Source organism: Piliocolobus tephrosceles, chromosome 20 (assembly GCF_002776525.5).
Source record: "Piliocolobus tephrosceles isolate RC106 chromosome 20, ASM277652v3, whole genome shotgun sequence".
In the NCBI taxonomy this organism is placed as follows: Eukaryota; Metazoa; Chordata; class Mammalia; order Primates; family Cercopithecidae; genus Piliocolobus; species Piliocolobus tephrosceles.
In genome coordinates, this window is record NC_045453.1 from 9,474,422 (window position 1) to 9,494,315 (window position 19,894).

Sequence of the window (19,894 nt, forward strand, 5' to 3'; positions counted from 1 at the left end):
TTACGGAGGAGGTGATGGGGTGGAGGTGGCGGCAGCAGAGGTAGTTATGGAGGACGTGATGGGTGGGAGGTGGCAGCAGCAGAGGTAGTTACGGAGGAGGTGATGGGTGGGAGGTGGCAGCAGCAGAGGTAGTTATGGAGGAGGTGATGGTGGTATCAATGATGGTGAGCCTGCTTATAGCAGCAGAAGGGGCTATGGTGATGGTGGAGCAAGATATGAAAACCAAGGTGGTAGATATGGTGGCGGTGGCGGAGAATATGATGGTTACAATGAAGGAGGAAATTTTGGCACTGGTAACTATGGTGGTGGGAACTGTGATTTTAGCAATTATAGTGGACAACAGCAATCAAATTATGGACCTATGAAAGGGGGTAGTTGGCCGGGTGCAGTGGCTCACGCCTGTAATCCCAGCACTTTGGGAGGCCGAGGCCGGTGGATCACAAGGTCAGGAGTTCAAGACCAGCCTGGCCAAGATGGTGAAACCCCGTCTCTACTAAAAATACAAAAAATTAGCCAGGCGTGGTGGTAGGTGCCTGTAATCCCAGCTACTTGGGAGGCTGAGGCAGAGAATTTCTTGAACCCAGGAGGCAGAGGTTGCAGTGAGCCGAGACTGTGCCACTGCACTCCAGCCTGGGCGACAGAGTGAGACTCTGTCTCAAGAAAAAAAAAAGAAAGAAAGGGGGTAGTTTTGGTGGAAGAAGGTCAGGCAGTGCCTATGCTGGTACTTATGGATCTGGTGGTGGAAGTGATAAATATAGTAGCAGAAGGTTCTAAAAACAGCAGAAAAAGGCTACATTTTTTTTTTTTTTTTTTTTTTGAGATGGAGTCTTGCTGTGTCACCAGGCTGGAGTGCAGTGGCACGATCTCGGCTCACTGCAACCTCCTGGGTTCAAGGGATTCTCCTGCCTCAGCCTCCCAAGTAGCTGGGACTACAGGGATGTACCACCACGCCCAGCTAATTTTTAGTAGAGATGGGGTTTCAACATGTTGGCCAGGATATTCTCGATCTCTTGACCTCATGATCCACCCACCTCGGCCTCCCAAAATGCTGGGATTACAGGTGTTAGCCACTGCACCTGGCCAATTTTTTGTATTTTTAGTAGAGTCGGGGTTTCACCATGTTGGCCAGGCTGGTCTCCAACTCCTGACCGCAGGTGATCCACCTGTCTCGGCCTCCCAAAGTGCTGGGATTACAGGCCTTAGCCATCGCACCCAGCCAGGGCTACAGTTCTTAGCAGGAGAGAGATAGCAAGGAGTTGTCAGGAAAGCTGCAGGTTACTTGGAGACAGTAGTTCCAAATGCGTTAGAGGAACTTTAAAAATCTGCCACAGAAGGAACGATGGTCCATCATCAGAAAAGTTACTGCAGCTTCAATAGGAAACCCTTCTTGTGCAGGACTGTCAGAGCCGCAGTTTGCCAAAAGTGCAGCCATTGATTAATATAATATAGTGTTGTAGCCTTTTCTTTATATCAGGTATATTGCCCTGTAAATTGTGATAGTGGTACCAGGAATAAAAAATTAAGGAATTTTTAACTTTTCAAATTAAGAAAAAGATAACATGATGACCAAATTGGCTTTTTCCCAGGAATGCAGAGTTGACTTAAAAACTGAACATCACAGCCGGGCGCGGTGGCTCACTCCTCTAATCCCAGCACTTTGGGAGGCCGAAGCAGGTGGATCACAAAGTCAGGAGTTTGAGACTAGCCTGGCCAAGATGGTGAAACCCCATCTCTACTAAAAATACAAAAATTAGCCGGGCATGGTGGCGGACACGTGTAATCACAGTTACTGGGGAGGCTGAGGTAGGAGAATCGCTTGAACCCGGGAGGCAGAAGTTGCAGTGAGCCATGATTGCGCCACTGCACTCCAGCCTGGGTGACAGAGCAAGACTCCATCTCAAAAAAAAAAAAAAAGAAAAAAAAAACCCACAAAAAACAAAAACCGAACATCACTTGCTTAACAATAAGGATAAATGTAAAATTAAAATTTATTTACAAAATAAGAACTGAACATTGGCCAGGGACAATGGCTAATGACCGTAATCTAAGAACTTTGGGAGGCTGAGGTGGGAGAATCACTTAAGGCCAGCCAGGAATTTGAGACGAGCCTGGGTAACATGGTGAGAGTCTGTCTTTACAAAAAATTTAAAAATTAGTCAGACATGGTGGTGCATGCCTGTGGTCCCAGCTACTCCAGAGGCTGAGGCAGGAGAATTGTTCAAGCCTGTGACATTGAGGCTGCAGTGAGCCATGACTGTGCCACTACACTCCAGCCTAGCCAACAGAGCAAGACCCTGGCTCAATCAATCAATAACTAAACATTGGCCGGTGTGGTGGCTCACACCTGTAATCCCAGCACTTTGGGAGGCCAAGGCAGGCAGATCACCTGAGGCCAGGAGTTCAAGACCAGTCTGGCCAACATGGTGAAACCCCATCTGTACAAAAATAGAAAAATTAGCCGGGCATAATGGTGGGCACCTGTAATCTCAGGTACTCCAGAGGCTGAGGCAGGAGCATTGTTTGAACCCAGGAGGCAGAGATTGCAGTGAGCCAAGATCGGGCCACGGCACTCCAGCCTGGGTGACAGAGTGACATTACATCTAAAAAAAAAAAAAAAAAAAAAAATCTATAACATACTTCATGGGATTATTTTCCATCTAAGATTGGGAACGAAGCAACAATGTTCTTACCACGTCTACTCAGTGTTGCACCAAAGGCCCTAACAAGTGCAGTAAGACAAGAAAAAGAAATGTAAAGTATATGGATTGGAAAATAAAATACAGCTACGTTTACTTACAGATAACACAATCATATACAGATAATCCTAAGGAATCTGCCAAAAAGCTACAACAACTAAAAGTAGATAGCAAGGTGGCCCAGAGTCAATATGCTTTGAGAAGTGCAGTGACCCCAGCAGGGTCTCTGCTTCCTTTTCTTTGTTTTCTTTGCCTGACTGAGAGCTCTTTGACCTTTGTACCTTTAATTTTTTTTTCTTTTTCTTTTTTAGAGACAGTTTCACTATGTTGCTCAGGCAGGCTTCAAACTCCTGGGCTCGAGTGATCCTGTTGCCTCAGCCTCCCAAGTAGCTGGGCCTCTAGGTGTGCACCACCACGCCCGGCCTGTATTCTATACCTTTGAGAAGAGTCTCTTCTTGAACTGTGCTGTAACCCTGAAAAAATTCTGTGGTTGGGAATGGGCTAAATATTTGAAAATAGGCCCAGAAGGCCAACCAACCCAGCTGAACTAGTGACCAAGACCTTATATCTTTTGCATGGTTCTTGAACCACCCCACCCCAGCCACTGTCACCAGTTACTAGAATCAGGAAGGGTGGCTACACTTGGGATCTGGTCTCAGGGATAAAGAGGTCAGGGGTCATCCATCCCTGATTGCTTCCTCTCAGCCTCACATCCAGCCCAACAGAAAGGCCCTGTTGGGTGTGGTCAGAACACACAATAAGAACAGCTAAGAACCGACCACTTCTCACCTGGACAGAGCCTGCTGCAGCTTCCTGCGTGGCTTCCTCTCTTCGCAGCAGGCAGGAGGAGTCAGGTCGTCTCAGAATCCTCCCTGTCACACTTCAAATCAATCCCAAGTCCTCTCTCTGGAAAGGCTCTGTGTGACCTGACTCCCAACTCCCCACTGCCCTCGTCCTGTCTCCTGTGGCCGCCTGCTGAGGACGCACGCACCTCCCTGAGGCCTGTGTTCACACAGCCTGCCACTCTGTGTCCTCTGAACACTGCTTTATTTCCTCCTGGCACTTATCACTCTCACATTCTTTTCTTATTTGTTTACTGTCCACCTTGCCAACTAGATTGTGGGCAGGAATCTTGCTTTTCGTACTGCAGAATCTCTGGTTTTCTGAACAGTGCCTGGCACAGAGTCAGCACACAGTATCTGTTTGTTGAATGAATGACTGAGTCTCTGTGATAAACACTCGGATGGAGCCACGATGACAAGCAGTTTTAAAGGAGAGCGCATCACCATTTGCACTCCTACTGTCTGTGAGCACAGATGGTGCTGGGAATGATTCTTGAAGGCCTATCATTGCACGATTTGCAGCAAACACATATTGAGCATTTACTAAGTCCTACCCTGCCCTGGGGACAGAAGGCCCACCCAGAGCCAGCCCTCAGCTGAAGACGGAGTGCTGTGGGGAACACACGTCCAGATGACTGATAGGGGAACAGGTCACTAGGGGTAATGGGGAGGTGACTTTGGTTCTTTCTGTCTTTGGAACTGATGCTACAAACGGCCTGAATCTTCCTGTTTGGGGGGCAGTCTCCCCCAGCTCTTCATCCTCTCTCCCCCTCTCAATGTGCATAGGTGTGCGCACCTGCTCATTCATTTATTCAGTAAACATCTGCTGAGCACCCACTACATGCTGGACACTCTGCTCTGGGTCCAGACACAGGTATGAAATCATCACACTCTTGTCAGCACATCCACACTAGGATTTTCCTTAACGGTCCTCATTTCAAGTATGTAGTTTCTGTTCATCAGACTATGGCCCCAGATTTTTTTTTTTTTGAGATGGAGTTTTGCTCTTGTTCCTCAGGCTGGAGTGCAATTGTACAATCTCAGCTCATTGCACCCTCCACCTCCTGCATTCAAGCAATTCTCCTGCCTCAGCCTCCTGAGTAGCTGGGATTATAGGCACCTGCCACCATGCCTGACTAGTTTTTTTGTATTTTTAATAGAGATGGGGTTTCACCATGTTAGCCAGGCTGGTCTCGAACTCCTGACCTCAGGTGATCCACCCACCTTGGCCTCTCAAAGTGCTGGGATTACAGGCATGAGCCACCGTGCCCGGCCATGATTTTGTTTCAGGAAATAAATTTAGCCAGCTGTGGTGGCTCACACCTGTAATCCCAGCACTTTGGAAGTCTGAAGTGGGAGGATCGCTTGAGCCCAAGAGTTCAAGACCAGCCTGGCAACACAGTGAGATCCTGTCTCTAAAAAGAATTTTAAAGTTAGGCATGGTGGTGCACCCCCCTGAAGTTTCAGCTACTCAAGAAGCTGAGGTGGGAGGATCACTTGAGCCCAGAAGTTCAAGACTGCAGTGAACCATGATTGTGCCACTGTACTCCAACCTGGGCAATAGAGTGAGATCCTGTCTCAAAAAAAAAAAAAAAAAAAAGCTGTGTGTGGTGGCTCATGCCAGTAATCCTAGCACTTTGGGAGGCCAAGGTGGGTGATCTCCTGGGGTCAGGAGTTTGAGACCAGCCTGGGCAACATAGCAGAACGCTGTTTCTATTCAAAATACAAAAATTACCTGGGCCAGGCACGGTGGCTCACGCCTGTAATCTTAGCACTTTGGGAAGCCAAGGTGGGTGGATCACTTGAGGTCAGGAGTTCAAGACCAGCCAGAGCAACATAGCAAAACCCCGTCTTAAAAAAAAAAAATACAGGCTGGGCGTGGTGGCTCATACCTATAATCCCAGCACTTTGGGAGGCCAAGGCGGGCAGATCACGAGGTCAGGAAATTGAGATCATCCTGGCTAACACGGTGAAACGCCATCTCTACTAAAAATACAAAAAATTATCCAGGCGTGGTGGCGGGCACCTGTAGTCCCAGCTACTAGGGAGGCTGAGGCAGGAGAATGGCGTGAACCCGAGAGGCGGAGCTTGCAGTGAGCTGAGATTGCGCCACTGCACTCCAGCCTGGGTGACAGAGGTTCGGTCTCAAAAAAAAAAAAATTACAGCTGGGCACAGTGGCTCATGCCTGTAATCTCAGCACTTTGTGATGCCAAGGCGGGCAGATCACAAGGTCAAGAGATCAAGACCATCCTGGCCAACATGGTGAAACCCTGTCTCTACTAAAAATACAATAATTAGCTGGGTGTGGTAGCATGCGCCTGTAATCCTAGCTACTCAGGAGGCTGAGGCAGGAGAATTGCTTGAACCCGGGAATTGTAGGTTGCAGTGAGCCGAGATCGTGCCACTGCACTCCAGCCAGATGACAGAACAAGACTCTGTCTCAAAAAAACCCACAAAAATTATCCAGGCATGGTAGCATATATACCTGTAGTCCCAGCTACTCAGGAGGCTGAGGTGGGAGAATCGCTTGAGCCTGGGAGGCGGAGGTTGCAGTGAGCCAAGATAGTGCCACTGCACTCCAGCTTGGGTGACCCTGTCTTTAAAAAAAAGAGAGAGAAAGAAAAGAAAAGAAATAAACCTATTATAGCTGCAGAAGAGGTCTTTTCAAGATGTTATGGGAGTTGAGAACAAACATTGACATAGTCTGGGAAGGTGATAATCTGGGAAGGCGATGGTCTGGGTAGGCGGTGGTCTGGGTAGGCAGTGGTCTGGGAAAGCGATGGTCTGGGTAGGCGGTGGTCTGGGAAGGCGGTGGTCTGGGAAGGAGGTGGTCTGGGAAGGCGGTGGTCTGGGTAGGTGGTGGTCTGGGAAGGCGGTGGTCTGGGAAGGTCCCATTGGAACGAATGGCGAAGGATGAGTGTGAGTTTGCCATGAGGAGAAGCAGAGGGTGGGCTTTCCAGATGGAGGGAGGGGTATGTGTAAGGATGCAGTGGTAGAAAGAACAAGGTATGTTTACAGAGTGACTGGTGGGCAGAGGGTCCAGAGGGAACAGTGGAAGCTGTGGCTGGATGCGGGGCCTAGAGGAGGGCCCACCAGAAAGAAAGGCAAAGTATAAGTTCCTGATTTCAGAAAGCTCCGGCAGGCGTAGGCAACATCACCACTGGGACCTCTGGGGTCAGGTATTCCAGTGACGATGCTGGGAGGGGCTATGAGAGATCAGATCAGGAGCTGCGTGTGGGAAGTGGGCCTAGCAGGACCCTCCTGAACCTTCTCTGCTGAGGCCTCTGAGAAGCTTTGGGGATGCTGAATCTTGCACCCTCCACTGTCTGCACCCTGAGGACAAAAGCCATGACTTAGCAGGCCTGACTCAGAGGAGATGCTCAGTAAGTGTTTCCCAACTGAAAGTGGACAGAGGGGAGCCCCACGGGGGCAGGAACGACGTCTTGCTCATCAATCTCCCTTACAGTGCCTGACGCAGAACAGATATACAGCAGGACAGCCAGGTGGGGCTGCTGCTGGGGCCTGTCCCCAACCCTGTGCTGACCTCTGCACAATCCTGTGACCTCCACAAAGTCTTCCAGGCACCCTTCACTGACCAAGATTTGGGGCCTGACTAGAGCCTGGCCATGGCTGTCCGAGGCCTGTCAGATAGCCAGGTATGCCAGAAGGACTTGGGAGACGGGGTCTTCCCGCTCTGGACTCTGAGTAGTGTTCCTGGCAGCTCAGGGCCCCAGGCCTTCCTCCTTGGTCCACACACAGGCTTGAAGCCCCTGTGGAATCAGTGCCTTTGGGCCAATGAAAAGCTGATCCTGGCATCGCTCACTCACTCGGTCAATGGCTAATTCCCATTATATAAGACAAGAGCATACTATAAAATACATTATCTCTTATTACTTCATTCTGGGTTCCCTAGATTGGAACTCTGTTTTCAAACTCAAGAGAACAGTAGAACCATCCAGAGAGCTTGCCCAGGAAGCAGATTTCTGACCTCTGCCCCCAGAAGTCTGATTCAGTTAGGTCTGCGGTGGGGCCCACGAGTCGGCAGTGTCGACAAGTTTCCGATGATTTCTGTACACTCAAGTCTGAGAACCACTGTTCTCTGAGGTCACTTGGGCCCCTAGAGTCACTGCGGTGTCAAACCACAGTATAGAAGTTTACACTGTGACCCAGGACACACCTTATAAAAAATCTGAAACAAAAGTTTTATGACGCAGTATTTACCCCAACCATGGTCATGTTCTCTGCTCAATTTCACTACAAACATGCACTGGTCCAGACCCACTAAATTAGTGAGTTCTGACCCTGGCTACCCATCAGAATCACCTGGGCAGCTTTTACAGTGTGCAGGCCACATCCCTGATCAGTGAGTCAGAAACCCTGGAGGTGGGTACAGCCATCAGTAGTTGATTTATTGAATTTATTTATTTATGTATTTATTTTTTAGAGACAGGGTCTCGGTCTGTCACCAGGCTGGAGTCCAGTGGTGTGATCATAGCTCACTGCAGCATCGACCTCTTGGGCTTAAGTAATTCTCCTGCCTCAGCTTCCCAAGTAGCTGAGACAATAGGCACATGCCGCCACACTCGGCTAACTTAAAAATTTTTTTCTTTTTTAAAGAGATGGGGGTCTCCCTTTGTTGCCCAAGCTGGTTTTGAACTCCTGGGCTCAAGTGATCCTCCTGCCTTGGCCTCACAACATGCTGGGATTACAAGTGTGAGACACTGCACATGGCCCCTAAACTGATTCTTGTCCCACAAATTGACCATGACCTGCAGGAAAACTTTACCTTTCCTGAAAAATTGGCAAATTCTTTTTTTCTTTCCCTGTTCACGTTTTTCATCTTCCTCTTTGATAAGAAGAGCTGCATATTGATCCATCCCCTTTTGGAGTTGACTATGGGGACCTGGATAATTAGTCCCAGTAATTATGTGGATTTTTTTTTTTTTTTTTTTTTTTGGAGACACAGTCTCACTCTGTCACCCAGGCTAGAGTGCCGTGGTGCCATCTCGGCTCACTGCCACCTCCACCTCCCAGGTTCAAGCAATTCTCCAGCCTCAGCCTCCTGAGTAGCTGGGATTATCGGCACCCGCCATCATGCCCGGCTAATTTTTTTGTATTTTTAGTAGAGATGAGGTTTCGCCATGTTGGCCAGGCTGGTCTCAAACTCCTGACCTCAGGTGATCCACCCACCTTGGCCTCCCAAAGTGCCAGGATTGCAGGCGTGAGCCACCGCGCCCGGCCTTATGTGGATCTTATGGGTCTTTAAAGATCTTCCTGGATCCGGCCGGGCACGGCGGGCGGCTCACGCCTGCAATCCCAGCACTTCGGTCCCGTTAGAGGCTTCACCATGCTTTCTTGTTGGAAGTCTGTATTTCGGGCCAGGCGCGGCGGCTCACGCCTGCAATCCCAGCACTTTGGGAGGCCAAGGTGGGCGGATCATCTGAGGTCAGGAGTTTGAGACCAGCCTGGCCAACATGACAAAACCCCGTTTCTACTAAAAATACAAAAAAAATAGCCCGATATGGTGCCTCATGCTTATAATCCCAGCACTTTGGGAGGCTGAGGCGGGTCAATCACCTGAGGTCAGGAGTTTGAGACCAGCCTGACCAACATGATAAAACCCTGTCTCTACTAAAAACACAAAAATTAGTTGGGCATGGTGGCATGTGCCTGTCATCCCAGCTACTCAGGAGGTTGAGGCAGGAGACTCACTTGAACCCAGGAGGTAGAGGTTGCAGTGAGCCGAGATCGTGCCACTGCACTCCAGCCTGGGCAACAGAGTTAGACTCTGTCTCAAAAAAATAATAATTACCCCAGTGTGGTAGCACACGCCTGTAATCCCAGCTACCAGGGAGGCTGAGGCATGAGAATCACTTGAACCCAAGAGGCGGAGGCTGCACTGAGCCAAAATGTGCCACTTCACTCCAGCCTGGGTGACACAGTGAGACTCTGTCTCAAAAAAAAAAAAAAAAAATTCGGCCGGGCGCGGTGGCTCAAGCCTGTAATCCCAGCACTTTGGGAGGCCGAGACGGGCGGATCACGAGGTCAGGAGATCGAGACCCTCCTGGCTAACACGGTGAAACCCCGTCTCTACTAAAAATACAAAAAATTAGCCGGGCGAGGTGGTGGGCGCCTGTGGTCCCAGCCACTCGGGAGGCTGAGGCAGGAGAATGGCGTGAACCCAGGAGGCAGAGGTTGCGGTGAGCTGAGATCCGGCCACTGCACTCTAGCCTGGGCGACAGAGCAAGACTCCGTCTCAAAAAAAAAAAATAAAAAAAAAAAAAAAAAAAAAAATTCATGGATCCATACGGCTTTCTCTTCTATCACTCACACGGTTTTCTCTTTGCGTCTGTGCCTTCTTAGGTAAGGGGCAGAGCGGCCATAAAGGCCGGCCACTATATTCTTGGGGCTGAACCAGGCCAGAGAATGGGCCAGGGGTGGGGCAGCTGAGCACTGAGCACTTCCTGTGGCTTCTCAAGCTCCGGGGGACAGTCTGCAGTGGGGCCCTGCTCCACTCCGCACCGCTGCTGTGGTTTCCTGTTTGCAGCTGCTGTGCTGGGCTGGCCTCCCCAGCCCCTCTACCAGCATATGGATGTATGTGAGGTGGGGGTGCTGATGCTACCTAGAAAATAGCAGGAGGGGCCTCGGAGAGGTCAACCCAGGAGCGCCCAAGGGCAAGGGAGGAGACGCAAAGAAGCTGGAGAGGGTCCTGGGGGGGAGACTGAGGCAGAGAACAAAGGGTCCCGACAGCCTCTCACAGTTAGTTCCTATCAAGGCGGGCACCAGGAGGTCTGTCCGCTCCTGATACCTCCTTTCCTGGTCTGTCACTGTGCTTGCAGTGCCAACATTACTGCCCCATGTGGGCCTTTCTTGAGGGCCTGGAGTGACAGGAGCTGTGGCTGAGTTTGAATCCTGCCTCTGCACTTACTAGCTGTGTTCCCCAGGCAAACGATTTCTCTTCTCTAAGCCTCAGTTCTTCCATCTGTAAAATGAAGACAATGGGAGTACAATCCCCACATATTGTTTTAAGTCACTTAAAGGGTTTAACACAAATGTGGGTGCTGCTGCTCCTTCAACGTCCCTCCTTGCCTCTACCTTAAGGGACTCGGGCAGCAGCTCAGAGGGAGGCAGGGTCATCAAAGAGACTATCAATCAACTTTGTGTTTTCATTGCAAAAGGCCCTGCACCTGGGGTGGGAGACGTCCCACATGAATGTGTGATGTGGCACGTCCCTACCCCTCTTTGGGCCTGTTTTTCAGTCTGTACAGTGGGGAGAGGAGGATCCATGAGGTGACTTCCAATGGGTTTCTAGCTCTGACTGGCTACTGACCCAAGAGATCCTGTCACTGTTGTAACGTTTTGCCAAGAGATCAGAATCATGTTGTGTCTTGGGGAGGGAGGAACCCCGCCTAGTCAGCGCAGGGAAACTCTGTGACTATACTCTGTTAAAAATCCTAGTTGCCAATATATTGGCTGAGCCTAGATACCTACTGTGGGCCATTCACATTCACTTTTATTTTTTGAAGATGGAGTCTGGTTCTGTTGCCCAGACTGCAGTGCAGTGATGCAGTCATGGCTCACTGCATCCTGGAACTCCTGGGCTCAAGCAATCCTCCCACCTCAGCCTCCCAAGTAGTTCAGACTACAGGGAGGCACCACCATGCCTCACTACATTTTAAATTTTTTTGTAGAGAAGTTGTCTCATTATGTTGGCTAGGCTGGTCTCAAATTCCTGAGCACAAGTGATTCTCCCACCTCAGCTTCCCAAAGTGCTGGGATTACAAGTGTGAGCCACAGTGCCCCGCCTGTATTCATTTTTAGAAATGCAGATTTTTGCTCTATTGCTGATAGGCTCTCATGGCAGCAACATGGCAGACAACGGCCAGACTGCTCGACACCAAGGCTAGGAACTCTAGCCCTTCACATCTGGCCTTCTGCCTGCCCCACCCTCAAGTCATATCACACTTGGCTCTTGGCATTGGAGGGGCAAGCCCTGGCACCACTGTGAATCTCAAATAGAGATTCTGTGCCATGGAACACTGGCTTCCAGTGACCTAGGAGCTCTCAGAGCAGGGACCATGTCCACCTCCCTCAGCAGAGATGCCTAAGGCCTGACATATACAGTAGGTCCTCTCCTTCCCCGAAGGCTCCTCACATCATAGGTGCTGGAGAAGCATTTGCTCAATGAACGAACATAGAGTGAGTATTACAGGTGCTGCATGATGAAACGCTCCTGCGTTCAGAAACACTTGGGAAATGCCCAGTTAGGCAAGCGCGACGCCTTAAGAAGTCTTTTGTTAACACGGATTATGAACCTCTCAGAGAAGGATGATTTTCGGTATCTCCTAAACTGACCCATCTCCTCTATTTCTAAGCAGGTGGCCCACAGAACACACTCAGAGAGTCCCTGTAATGAATCCTCTCATCTCCCCCAAAGCACATGCCCAGCACTGTGTCTCTGCTGAGGAGCAGCCCCAGTGCCTTGGAAGAAAACCCAAGCTTCTCAGCCCGGCATCCAAGGCCTCTATGCTGGAGCCTTGCTCACTTCTAACCTCCTATTGTCCTGAGGTACAGCCCCCTGGCCCACCCCAGCACCAATGTGTCTTGTTGCTCGGGATCCTGTGGGAACATCCTTCAAGTTTCCACTCATGGCCCACTCCTCCATGAAGCCTCCCTTGATTGCTCGAAAGTTAGCTGCCTCTCCTCTGCTTTCATGGCCTGTCTCCATCTCTCCAAGCCTGGGCCCCACATGGCTCATATGGGCAGGACATGGAGCTGGGGCTCAGGAAATCTTGGTTGACTGAGGAGTCAGGCAAAGCCTATTTTCTGGGCTGCACCTGCAGTCATATATCTGTGGGCTCCTTTCTTTTTTTTTTGAGGCAGAGTCTTGCTCTGTCGCCCAGGCTGGAGTGCAGTGGCCAGATCTCCACTCACTGCAAGCTCCGCCTCCCGGGTTTCCGCCATTCTCCTGCCTCAGCCTCCCAAGTAGCTGGGACTACAGGCGCCCGCCACCTCGCCCGGCTAGTTTTTTGTATTTTTTATTTAATTTTTATTTTTTGAGACAGAGTCTCGCTCTGTCACCCAGGCTGGAGTGCAGTGGCCGGATCTCAGCTCACTGCAAGCTCTGCCTCCCGGGTTCACACCATTCTCCTGCCTCAGCCTCCGGAGTAGCTGGGACTACAGGCGCCGCCACCACGCCCGGCTAGTTTTTTGTAGTTTTTAGTAGAGATAGGGTTTCACCGTGTTAGCCAGGATGGTCTTGATCTCCTGACCTCGTGATCCGCCCGTCTCGGCCTCCCAAAGTGCTGGGATTACAGGCTTGAGCCACCGCACCCGGCCAGTTTTTTGTATTTTTTAGTAGAGACAGGGTTTTACCGTGTTGGCCAGGATAGTCTCCATCTCCTGACCTCGTGATCCGCCCGTCTCGGCCTCCCAAAGTGCTGGGATTACAGGCTTGAGCCACTGCGCCCGGCCAGGGCTCCTTTCTGAGACCTCCACACAGGGAGGGCCTGGGCTGGTGCTGAGCTTACCCACCTCTCCTGGTCTGGCTCTCCCGGATGAGGAAGGCCCCTCCAGGGTTCCCAGGTAACAACAGCAGTTCCTCAGCTTTCTCCCTGCTTAGGCCCTCATACAGCCACCTGGAGGAGTGAGAGAGAGGGACAAGGAACAGGGTCAGCCTGAAGGAAGAGGGAAGCCAAGATTTTACCACCGCCTCTGAGTGACCCTCACAAGGCCCTCCCTCTCTGGGCCTCAAAGTTCTACCTGTTCCACGAAGAGCTGGGCTCAGGGTCTCGGAGGCCCACACCATCTTTATCCTCCTAGTCCTGGCTCCAGGGCCCTGGCAGGACAAACTCATGGGGACAACCTCAGCTTTCTCTGCCTGGAGACCTCATTCCCAAGTAACCTGGGCTGGTCCCAGCCTCTCTGCTATCCCTGCTCAGTGCCCCTAGCACCCTGATTCTATCCACTCACCTTTCTAAGCCCCACCTTTCCAAGAGCTGCCCCTCTGATTTTTTCTTTTTTAATTGAGACAGGCTCCTGCTGTGTGGCCTAGACTGGAGCGCAGTGGCGCAATCATGGCTCACCACAGCCTTGAGCTTCCAGGCTCGGGCGATCCTCCCACCTCAGCCTCCCTAGTAGCTGGGACCACAGGTGCACACCACTGTGCCAGACCCTCACAGGGCATGCTCCCATCTCCTATTTGGACTTTTCAGCATTTTCCACCATGAGATCCTGGCAACCTCCAAAGCCCAGAGCTCCACACCTCCTCTATGGGCCTTCCCAGGCCCCTCCCCTGGTTCCCATGTCTCACAGGCCAACCTGTGCTAGGATGAGCTGTCTGCCCCTCTTGAGGGCAGGGCCTCCGTTCAATTCTCCTCTATCGTCAGTTTTGCTCGGCGCAGAGCCGCGCTTAAAGGGGAGCTCTTATGGGAAAAGAAAGCAGGAAGCTCCACAGGTGGGCCTGGGGTGGGAACTCACCCATGGGAGACTTTGGCCACGTGGACGCTGGGGATGTTGTACTCTCTGCCTGAGACTTCAGACAGCACCGTCCACCAGTCTCCATCCCTGGAGAGAGAAAAGAGTCGGGGTACCTTTTTCAGATGAGTCAAGGCCCCAAGAACTGCACATTCAGGGTTGGCAAGGAGCCTCTCAGGCTGGGTCCTGCAGCCACCTGTCCCACCTGTTTCCCAGGCTTCCCTGCACTAGCCTGTCCAGGTAGCTCCTGAGTCAGGGCTGGGGCCAGTGGTAGATGGCACAACTCCAGGCTTCCTGCTACAGGGCACTGTCCACCCACTGCTTCTCCCTGTGGGGGTGTCCAGCCGCCTGAAATTCCACCACAGGGTTTCTGTGAGCACTTCAGCAAAGGCTCGTGCTTTTCTACCTGGGGAAGGGCCCCTTCTCCCAGGACAACATCTCTATTCCTTCCTTCCTTCATTTATTTTTATTTTTTTGAGACAGATTTTTGCTCTTGTCACCCAGGCTGGAGTGCAATGGCGTGATCTCAGCTCACTGCAACCTCCGCCTCCCAGGTTCAAGCGATTCTCATGCCTCAGCCTCCCGAGTAGCTGGGATTACAGGCGCCCGCCACCACACCTGGCTAATTTTTGTATTTTTAGTAGAAACAGGGTTTCACCATGTTGGCCAGGCTGGTCTCAAACTCCTGACCTCAGGTGATCTGCCTACCTGGGCCTCCCAAAGTGCTGGGATTACAGGTGTGAGCTACCACACGTGGTCCATTCATTTATTTTTAAAGAGAGAGTCTTGCTGTCACCCAAGCGGAAGTGCACTGGCTTGATGATAGCTCACTGCAGTCTTGAACTCCCGAGTTCAAGCGATTCTCCCACCTAAGCCTTCTAGACAGCTGGGACTACAGGCACACACCACCATGCCTGGCTCTATTAATGACAGCTGGGACTACAGGCATGCACCACCATGCCTGGCTCTATTAGTGCATATTCAGATACCCAGTGCCCATGGACTTACTCAGAGACGATGGTCAATGGCTCCCCGAGTCGCAGCGACAGCTCTGCTGGGCTACCTGCTGGGAAACTGCCCAGGGCCACAGCTGTGGCCTTGCTTCTCTCTAGATGGAGGGACAGAAATGGTCACCCACTTAGCTAGCCCTGCTCCATGCGTGAGGTCCAGTGGAGTCTGGCCTGGGTCTGGCTCCCAGCATCAGCCCTCCACAAGCACCCTGATGGAGTTCCATCCACTTCCTAAGAGGGCCACCCTGGAATCAAGCTTTTCCAGCAGAGCTTTGCAGGGCCCTGACAGTGCCCAGACAGAGAGAAAGGAAAGAAAAAAATTAGCAATTGGGTTGTGCTCCATCAGCACCGCACATAGCCTGAGCGACAGGGCAAGATCCTATCTGTAAAAGTTAGGCTCAATGCAGCCTTGACCTCCTGGGTGCAAATCCTCCAGCATCAGCCTCCTGAGTGGCTGGGACTACAGGTGTGCACCACTACACCCGGCTAATTGTTTAGTAGAGATGAGGTCTCGCTCTGTTGCCCAGAACATGATAGCCATGAGGCTCAGGATGTGGTGACCATAAGGCCCAATTTCAAGGCTGGGCCTCAGGCGGCAAGGGCACCCTCAGCACAGGACCCATGCCCTCACCCACCCCAGAGGGCAGCCTGCTCAGGCCAGCCAGACTCCCTATGACTGCCGAGCCTTGCAGCCTGAAAATCCAGCTTTCAGCAGCTGGTGAAGGCCACCTCACTGTACCCTAGTGTCCCTCCCTTCTTCCCCCTTGTCCTTTCTCTGTAAGGATTCCTGAGACACTTGTAGCACATAAATGCATTAAGTATGAGAAGCAGCCAGGGTCAGCAAGAAGGGTCCATCTGCATCCTAGATGCCCTGTAGGAAGCAAGGTCTTAGAGGACTCTGGTCCTCTAAGATGGAGTTGGGACCCCAAGAAGTGGGGCAGGGGATGCAAACGAGCAGACAAGGATGTGGGGGTTGGGTGGGGGCACCGTGTGGGCTGAAGGGCCTGTGCTCCAGGTGGGCATGGGAAGAGTGAGGCTTATTCTGGAAATGGACTAGTTCCTCCACATCCTCCCAGGTACATGTGGAGACCCCTGCAGTGAACCCAGCCTGGAGAGCTCCCCAGGGGTCTCTCCTCTGAGGTCTTTGCAGCATAAGGCCTGGCCATTCCACAGTGCAGGGAAATGTCTGATGCTTGGACAAATGATGCACATCTTGTGACAGGTGCTCTCTGATGAGAATGGGAAAATGTGGCCCGAGAGGGCCCCTTCCCCTCCTGGAAGCCCTGGCCTGGCACCCCTGGGGGCAGCCACCCAGCTGCATACACTACATTGTCCCCCTGAATGGCCTCACTCTGCCTGGCTGACTTACCTTCATCCATTTCCCAACTGAAACGTCCCTTCTTCCAGGAAGCCTTCCCTGACCAGCCACTTCTGCACACACTCTTGGTCAGAATCCCTTAAAACATACTGCCACCAAAATCTAAGTTCTAGTTGGTTATTGGTTTAGCACCTGTCCCTGGGGCTCAACTGTCCCTGAAGGCATGGACTGTGCCAGTCTTGTCTACTCCTGTGTCCCCAGGTCCTGTCACAAGGCCTGGCATGTGGTAGATATAAAGTGGTTGCGAGAGGCTGGGCGTGGGGGCTCACGCCTGCAATCTCAGCACTTTGGGAGGCCGAGGCACGTGGATCACCTGAGGTTGGGAGTTTGAGCCCAGCATGACCAACATGGTAAAACCTCATCTCTACTAAAAATACAAAATTAGCCTGGTGTGGTGGCGCATGCCTGTAATCCCAGCTACTTTGGAGGCTGAGGCAGGAGAATCACTTGAACCTGGGAGACAGAGGTTGCAGTGAGCCGAGATCACACCATTGCACTCCAGCCTGGGCAACAAGAGCTAAACTCCATCTCAAAAAGAAAAAAAAAAAAAAAAGGTTGCAAGACTGACCGGCTGTGGTGACTCACGCCTGTAATTCCAGCACTTTGGGAGGCCGAGGCGGGCAGATAGCCTGAGGTCAGAAGTTCCAGACCAGCCTGGCCCACATGGAGAAACCCTGTCTCTAATAAAAATACAAAAATTAGCCGGGCATGGTGGCAGGCACCTGTAATCCCAGCTACTCAGGAGGCTGAGACAGGAGAGGCGGAGGTTGCAGTGAGCCGACATTGCACCACTGCACTCCAGCGTGGGCGACACAGCAAGGTTCCGTCTCCAAAAAAAAAGAAAAGAAAATGTGCTTCAATCTGTTTTACTGCAGTGACAGATTAATAGCTTGGTTGGCAGAATTTACTCACAATTTAAATAACTTTTCTTTGAGGTAAGTAAATCTGCTCGGAATTGTCTTGGCTCATCAGTGTTTGCTTGTCAGCATTTTCTGTAACTGAAATAGGAGTGAGGTGACCCTTGTTCTATTAGTCAAGATCTACCTCTAAGGTGTGTTTTTTTGTTTGTTTGTTTTTTTTTTTTTGAGACGCAGTCTCACTCTGTCACCCAGGCTGGAGTGCAATGGTGCAATCTTGGTTCACTGCAACCTCTGCCTTCCAGGTTCAAGCGATTCTCCTACCTCAGCCTCCTGAGTAGCTGGGATTACAGGCACCCACCACCACGCCCGGCTACTTTTTGTATTTTTAGTAGAGATGAGGTGTCACCATGTTAGTCAGGCTGGTCTCGAACTCCTGACCTTGTGATCTGCCTGCCTTGGCCTCCCAGAGTGCTGGGATTACAGACGTGAACCACTGCGCCCAGCCTACCTCTAAGGGTTTAATCGTTCTGAGCCCAGTACTCTTCTTTGAAACGTCCAGCTGTAAACTTTGCTACATATTTGTAGGCACAGTGATGTTATTTCTTCAATGTAGGCTCATATTCTGTGAAGTTTGCTTTTTTTTTTTTGAGATAGTCCCGCTCTGTCGCCGAGGCTGGAGTGCAGTGGCACGATCTAGGCTCACTGCAATCTTGACTTCCCAGGTTCAAGCGATTCTCCTTAAGGACCTCAGCCTCCTGAGTAGCTGGGATTACAGGCACATACCACCATGCCTGGCTAATTTTTTTTGTACTTTTAGTAGAGACAGGTTTCTCCATGTTGTCCAGGCTGGTCTCAAACTCTTGACCTCAGGTCTGCCTGCCTTGGCCTCTTTTTTTTTTTTTTTTTTTTTGAGACGCAGTCTCACACCCAGGCTGGACTGCAATGGCATGATCTTGGCTCACTGCAACCTCCACCTCCTGGGTTCAAGCGATTCTCCTGCCTCAGCCTCCCAAGTAGCTGGGATTTGCCTGGCTAACTTTTGTATTTTTAGTAGAGACAGGGTTTTACCATATTGGTCGAGCTGGTCTCAAATTCCCGAGCTCAGGTGATCCACCTGCCTCAGCCTCCCAAAGTGCTGGGATTTACAGGCATGAGCCACCACCCCTAGCCAATTTAGGTGATTTAACCAAAGTCCCAGTAGCAAAACTTGCACAAAAGCCATATAAGGCGCATGTCCCTAGGCTCTGTCCAGGGGAGCGAGGAAATACACCGTGAAGTAGTGTGATCTTGTTATCTGTGCTAGTTGATTTTATGTGTCATTGTGGCTAGGCCACACAACCCAGATATTTGGTCAAATACCAGTTTAGATGTTGCTGTGAATGAGATTGAATTTATTTATTTTTTTGAGACGAAGTTTCGCTCTTGTTGCCCAGGCTGGAATGCAGGTGCAGTGGTGCGATCTTGGCTCACTGCAAACTCTGCCTCCCAGGTTCAAGTGATTCTCCTGCCTCAGCCTCCCAAGTAGCTGGGATTACAGGTGTGCACCACCATGCTTGGCTAATTTTGTATTTTTAGTAGAGATGGGGTTTCACCATGTTGGTCAGGCTGGTCTCAAACTCCCAACCTCAGGTGATCCACCCACCTCGGTCTCCCAAAGTGCTGGCATTACAGGCGTGAGCCACTGCGCTCAGCCGAGATTGAATTTAAATCAGTAGACCGAGTAACGCAGATGACCCTCCATAAGGTGAGTGGGCCTCATGCAATCAGCTGAAGGTCATAAAAGAACAAGACTGACGTCCTTTGAGGAAGAGGGAATTCTGCCTCCAGACTGTGGTTGGACTCAGGACCACAGCATCAGCTCCTCCCTGGGTCTCCAGTCTGCCCTGTCGATTTCAGACTTACAGCCTCCACAATCGTGTGAGCCAGCTCCTCAAAACAAAATCTCTATACAAACACACACACACACACACACACACACACACACACACACACACACCACCTACTGGTTCTATTTCTCTGGAGAACCCTAATACATTATTGAAATCCCAATCAAAGTGTGACTTGAGAAAGGATTTGTGGCCTGTTTGGGGGAACAAGAAATAGACCTGGGGCCACAGTTCCAACATCAAAATACCAGAATTGCTAGGATATTTTTATTGTTCAACTGTCCTAGAAACTGGGAGTTTTAGTCAAGACTATATTAGAAAATCATGGTTACAGACTCAGCATATGCATTGTCTATGCTATTTTTCTACCATTAAGACAGTCCTGGCAAGGGCCAGGCATGGTGGCTCATGCCTGAAATCTCAGCACTTTGGGAGGCCAAGGCAGGAGGATCACTTGACCCCAAGAGTTCAAGACCAGCCTAGGCAACATAGGGAGACTCCATCTCTACAAAAACATTTAAAATGTAGCCAGGCATGGTGGCATGTGCCCGTAGTCCCAGCTACTTGGGAGGCTGAGGTAGGAGGATCGCTTGAGCCTGAGAGGTTCAAGATGCAGTAAAGCCATGATCACGCCACTGCACTCTAGCCTGGGTGACAGAGCAAGATCATGCATTAAAAAAAAAAAAAAAATAGCACAAAAATAAAAAAGACAGCCCTAATGTCACTTCAGGTAATTTCACAGTAC

At 50.9% G+C, this 19,894-nt stretch overlaps 1 protein-coding gene across 1 annotated transcript in view; it reads right to left on the reverse strand.

Annotated features, from left to right (window-relative positions):
• The window catches only part of SLA2 (Src like adaptor 2), a 33,118-nt gene that overhangs the window by 7,188 nt on the left and 6,036 nt on the right, over window positions 1-19,894 (reverse strand). Inside the window, exons 3-5 of the mRNA XM_026455274.2 lie at window positions 15,024-15,123; window positions 14,019-14,105; window positions 13,074-13,177 (exon numbers count right to left, since the gene is read on the reverse strand). Coding sequence (XP_026311059.1) covers window positions 13,074-13,177; window positions 14,019-14,105; window positions 15,024-15,123 — 291 coding nt within the window. The remainder of the gene's footprint in view (window positions 1-13,073; window positions 13,178-14,018; window positions 14,106-15,023; window positions 15,124-19,894) is intronic.